This window comes from Pundamilia nyererei, unplaced genomic scaffold (genome assembly GCF_000239375.1).
Source record: "Pundamilia nyererei isolate P.nyererei 1_Seehausen unplaced genomic scaffold, PunNye1.0 scaffold00029, whole genome shotgun sequence".
NCBI classification, from domain to species: domain Eukaryota; kingdom Metazoa; phylum Chordata; class Actinopteri; order Cichliformes; family Cichlidae; genus Pundamilia; species Pundamilia nyererei.
Window position 1 is genome coordinate 2,942,644 of NW_005187430.1, and position 6,012 is coordinate 2,948,655.

At 44.8% G+C, this 6,012-nt stretch overlaps 1 protein-coding gene across 5 annotated transcripts in view; it reads left to right on the top strand.

Annotated features, from left to right (window-relative positions):
• Positions 1-5,617, top strand: part of bag5 (BCL2 associated athanogene 5) — a 9,618-nt gene extending 4,001 nt beyond the window's left edge. For all 5 annotated transcript variants that reach the window (XM_013909704.1, XM_005728605.2, XM_005728602.1 and 2 more), the window contains 2 exons: positions 3,688-4,584; positions 5,005-5,617. In XM_013909704.1, the coding sequence (XP_013765158.1) occupies positions 3,688-4,584; positions 5,005-5,545 (1,438 nt within the window). In that variant the 3' untranslated portion in view covers positions 5,546-5,617. The remainder of the gene's footprint in view (positions 1-3,687; positions 4,585-5,004) is intronic.
• Positions 5,618-6,012: the final 395 nt, after the last annotated feature.

Below are 6,012 nucleotides of genomic sequence, written 5' to 3' on the forward strand. Positions count from 1 at the left end.
GGATGACTGGATGTGTAAAGCGCTTTGGGGTCCTTAGGGACTAGTAAATACAAATACAGGCCATTTACCATAACATCATAGCAGGGGGGTTAAATAGGGGATCGTCTATAGCAGAAAGCAATTTTTTGAACAGTTCAGTTTGTCCTTAAAAAAAACAAACAAAAAAAAACCCCAAAGAAAACTGAGAGACACAAATGCCTATAAGGTGAAACAAAACTGCTACAAAGAGATGACATTTGGTAGAGAGTGGCTAGAAAGACTCCAAGATTTCACAAATAAATGCAAAACATCTGCAGAGATATGAAGATGCTATAAAGAGACACAGATCCAAAATCCTGAACAGGGCTGAAATCAAACAGTTCATGCCTGTGATGGATTTGTACATAGCCGCTGTCAAGGCTTTGCTTTTGTGTACTCCATTACTTGCAGGACCCCCGGGAACTGATCGATGATGTGCAGATGATCTGAAATGACGACAACTACTGAGATTCACAGAATGAAAAGGGCCACAAAATGACAGTAGAGCAATTCAAATTTATTACAAGAGAAAGCAAGAGTATAAAAATACACAACTACCAGAAAAAGAAAGGAAAAGGAACCACAGAACACGCTAAATGAGCAAAAGAACAAGCAAAACTGTGTGGATGTGCACACAGGTGTTGCAGATTGACTCAGAAGGTCTAAAATAGACACATTCATGGGATAAAAAGTACAAAATGACCTTAAAGACGTGCACAACTGCAACAAGACAGTAAAATGATTACAGAAAGAAGAGGCAGCAAAGAGGGCTGAAACACGTCATCATCTGTTGCTCTTTCTGTCTTTAATGTGGCTGCTTTTTTCACATAATTTCACCTTTTCAATTTTGTGTTGTCATCAGATACGCAACCAAACCACAAATGATCTATTTAGAGGGACGAAAAGCCGCAGATCTTCACATTGGAGTTTGGCAAAGCTTCTTTTTTTTCTTTTTTTAAACGCAAAAGATGATTTAATCTTTTCAGCCCTCACGAGAGCCGTGTTATTAATCCTAAACTAAAAGGCAGATGCTTCTATCTTAATGGCATTTTTCTAAATGTCTAACTGGGAATATATTCCAGAGCTCAAGGCACCTGTGACACATTTAATGAGGCCGTCTGACCGAATCTTCCTGTGTGGAGATTCACTCTGGAGGCGCTATGAACCGTTTCAAATTTTTTGGGTGTTGGTCAGCTGCGTTTATTTTCTGCTCGGTATTAAAAAGCTCGATGGGCAGTCGCACTGCAAAGGAATCTGGATCCCGTCTTTTAACGCGGATTAGAGCTTTATCACGATCACGTCAGGCAATATATCTCATAGAAACGCGCTGCAGTGCTCCCAGTGGTTGTCATGTGGGTGTTTGTCTTGTCGAGACTAAATGTAGGTTAACCTCATTTGTTTTCTTGCAGTTGTAAGGGCAGAATTCTGTGTGAGTATATTATGTGGGAAGTTGTTCTTGTCTATAGCTGCGCTGTCATTGGCCTGAACAGGGATTGTGCTTCTTAACATAAAGAAGTCTTTGATTAAATATAGGGGATTTTGGATGATGTCATCAGTTTGGGGTTTTTTTATTGTCATGTCCTGGCAAAATAAGGTTACTACTGAACGTTAAAGATGTATAGACACAGTCTTTGAGCTCTTTAACACGATGTCTTTTCTCGTTCAGGAGAGCAACCTTGATGTTCATTTGATTTATATTTGGCCAGCCTCCCTTTCTGGATCGTCCTCTCAGGCCCTTCTGGTCTGTTTATGTTGGCTGATGTTTTTAGATTGCTCTCTCGTTCTGACCGCTTGTGTTGTTTACTCTGAGTTTTCCTCCAGTGAGGAAACAGGAACTTCTAAAATGACCTGACTTTCATGTGAAGGATCATTGCTGGTGCTGAGAGCTGGGGCTCTGGTTACAGTAAAAGAGGCCATATTCTCCAATCCTGAGGGGTCTGAGGGATGAAATGACCAACACTGTGGTCAGGCCCTCGTGCAGTCGTCTGCAGGTTTAGAGCAGAGTTTCTTGGACAAACCGAAACTCGTCACTTCGCTCATCACTTGCCATACTTCGACGCCTCTGTCCACTTTAAAAAAAATGAAAGTGGAGTTGAAGCATTGCTGTTTAGAGAAACTGTAGGAACTCCAGCGTGCATGGTAGAGGCACAAATGCAAGGGGACGTGATAAAATTTCCACAGAGCAGTGTAAAAATGGCCAGCGGTCTGAACATGTGGATGAATATGATCAGAAAAATGTAAATTGTAAGCTTTATTCATTTGTTTTCTATTTTTATGGGCCTATTCCTGGAACCTTTTGGTTATAAGTTGCCTTCTACTGAGACCCGTTCTGTTGAGGCTTCAGTGGATGACTCAGTTGAATGGCCAGATGTCAGGTCCTGTTTCAGGTCTTTGCTTGATTTATTTATTTTTTTTTCCTGTTTCTTGAGGATTTGAGTTTCAGATGCTGCTGATAATTTTTTAGGCCTGCGACTTCATCGTTGTCCTCCAGTTGTCTCCATTTTGGCTTATAGCCCTTTAAAAATCACCATGTCAGTGCAAAAATACTATTTTATGTTTGTCAAACTGTGTTGTCTGTAACATTTTTATACTCAAGAAAAAAACAGGACCGATGTGTTTTTGTGACAGGCTGCTAAAAAAAAAGTGTTTAAAGATACTATTTAAAATGGGCTCTTTGCCACGATTTCTATTATGTGTAGGCACATCACTGGTTCATTCTTTGGGTTAGATGCCTTTTGTATGCTTGAGTGATTCATAGATCAGTATTAAGAAGCTTAAACATTCCTCTGAAAATGGTCAGGTACAAGGACTCCACTGAAAATGAGTAAACAAAAAGCCAATTTCCAAAGAAAAACTTTGAAAGACCTTCAGAAAGCCTGAAGAACTGTTACTCAAGAACGCTTTTTAAAAATGACAAGAAAGTCTGGCACCTTGGAAGCAAAATATAAAAAAATGAGGGGTGTGCAAAGAGGTTTGCACAGTATCTAAAAAACCAATCGCCACACAGTACTATTGTTTTAAACTCATTTAGTTTAATGAATCCTTTCAAATGTGTTTTTATGGCATCGTGTCAGACGACATCGGCTGTGAAAAATCTTCAGAGAGTTACAGTTTGACTGAAACGCTGCAAGAAATTAGGAACAAATGGAGTGTTTTTTGCAAACTGGTCCTGCAGGCTCAGTTTTCACAGTGAAGTTTTACAAAAACGAGGCAGCACATTGTCAGGATTGCTGATGCTAAACATAGTGTCATCCCGTTTAATGACTTTTGCCACCAGGCGGAATTTTCTGACATATAAACAGAAATGTGTCTGCAAATTTGCCAAGCAACAATAAATCCTTTTTTGTTTTTGTGAGCCAGTGGGAGTTAGTCTCCAGTGATTCATAACAGCCTTCCTGGCTGTGTCAGAAGGTCAATCCTACTGCAGGCGTGTGCTTGTTTCCATAGAGCAAAACTCAAATGCTACATTATTTACATGCTAATTAGTGTGACAACAGGACCAGTGGCATTTATGCTAAGTTGTTCTAAATTCTTCTTGATTTCTTCAAGATTTCAGCCTCTGAATGTGGTTACAGAGTTTGTGTTGGCTTGTTGATACGGTCTGCTGAGGCTCTGTTTGTTCCAGTTGCTCATTGTTCTGACTTCCCTTTCCTGCTTCATTTTTTTCAGCCTGTTTGGGAAGCCCTTTGATGGCGGGAAGAGGATGGACCATGGTGGTCCACAGCAGCAGCAACAACATCCAATGGAGCAGCAGCAGCCGGCATATCATCCGCAGCACCCTGCCATGATGCGGCTGTACGAGATACAGAAGGAGGTGGCGTCTCTGGGGCCGCAGGTGTGCACCTTCAGCGGCCTTCAGAACGATCGGGACTACAAGCGTCTGGAGCGAGAGCTGACCCGCCTGCTGCTGGATGTGGACCAGGTGGACACAGAGGGCAAGCCGGAGCTGCAGGGAGCGCGAAAAAGAGCGGCTCAGGAGGTGGAGGGACTCCTGCGTTATCTAGAAGAGAACGCCACCCATCCTTCCCGGCTGGCCATCGAACAGCTAAGCTACGAGGCGCGGCAGCTGGTGGACGAGCGCGTCGTGGCTCCGCAGCGAGCAGGCGGGGTGACAGAGATCAACGACGAGTTGGTGGACGCTCTGCAGCAGCTCGTGCTGAGGCTCACTCAGGTCAAGACCGAAGGGAGGGTGCCGCTCCGCAAAGCACGCTACCGGGCGCTAACGCGCCTCTGCGCTGTACAGGATGTGATCGAAGGGCGCACGCAGCAGCAGACCCTCTCCCTGCCGCTGTCGGGAGACACCCACGAGGCCGTGAACTGCATCAACCAGGTGATGGTAAAGGTGAGCGTGGCCCGCAGCCAGCTGGTGGCGCTGCTGATGGGTCTGAGCGGGAGGGACAGCTGTGCCCACCTGTCACGCATCCTGACAGAGATGCAGGTGGAGCTGGACGCTCTGGATGTTTCGGGGAACGCGGTGATCAGAAATTACAGGAAACAGGTGGTGGAGGAGATAAACGGGCTGCTGAAACATCTGGACCTGGAGGGGGAAGGAGACGACACACGCAGGTAGGCGTCACTCATAAAGGATGAAGCTGCAGATGAGTGCTGCACCGAATTGATTATTTTTAATTGATCGTTCATTGATGAATTGATGACCAAGTGAACAAATATTGCTCCAATAAAGTTACATTTTACCCATCCAAGATCCATGGGTGGGTACGTGTTCAGGAAATTATATGTAAAAGACTTTTGAACATGAGCTACATGGTTTTCATTCAGTTAGTTTTTTTGTTTTCATAAATAGATCTTGTACTTAACACTGGTTTTCAGTGTTTGTTTACCAAAGAAGAAGCTAATTTTGTGGTTGTAGCTTCTAAAACGATGCCTACTCACAGTTACAATATCAAGATTGATTGACTCTCCGGCAAGTCATTCATTCTGCAGATTTGATCATGAGAAGCACTGACTCTGCCCCCACCCTCACAGGTATGACTTGGCGCAGAACAACTCCATCCGAGAGATCGAGGGCGTGCGAGCTCACATCTCGCACCTGCGAGAGGGCGTCCTACGACACTGTGTGATGGGTGACCTCAGCTTCAGACCCAAAGCTGAGCTGCAGGGTCTTCTCACCCAACTGGACCAGGTGGACACGGCGAAGAACCCGTGCATAAGAGAAGCCCGTCGCCGTGCTGTGGTGGAAGTCCAGGCGGTCATCACGTTCCTGGACCTACGCGAGGCTCTAGCACGCCGCCAGCCAGGCCCCAATGAGCACCCATCACATCGAGCTGTGTGGCAAGTCCTGGGGAGCCTGTCAGAGCTCCAGGCTCAGGTCCTGGGCTTCGACGGCAAGCGGGTCGACAAGAGCTACATGATCTTGGAGGAGCTGCTTACCAAACAGCTGCTGGCGCTGGACGCCGTTGACCCGCAAGGCGACGAGACAACCAAGGTGGCACGCAAGCAGGCGGTGAAGTTTGCCCAGAACATTCTCAACTACCTGGACATGAAGACAGATGAGTGGGAGTATTAATTAATTCCAAAACACGATGGGACGCTGCAGGAACAAAAGGAGCTGATAATGTGTGTAAAATAAAAAAAACATAAAAAAAAAAGGAAATAAACTGGTACATTATCACTCCACGGGCTGTAAATATGAATTCAGATCCCTAGAATGCACTGCAGCAGCGCCTTTTCTTTCATCACTTCGTGGTTGTCATGGCCGACCCTGCAGATAAACACAGAACTACTTTTGTGAAACACTTTGAAAATTCTTCTTTGTGCTATTTGGAGATATCTTTTAAAATCTCCCATGTATGTGTGTACCTGTGTGTGCGTGTGAGTGTATGCGCGCAAATTGTTATTTGTTGTCTTTGCATTTGGCGTGTGGCTGTCGAAGCCAAAGCACTACGGTAAATAATGCCTGTAAAAGTGGTCACATCCTCTAGACTGCACTTGATGTTGATAAATTATCCCAGTGTGATGGATTGCTTAGCAGTG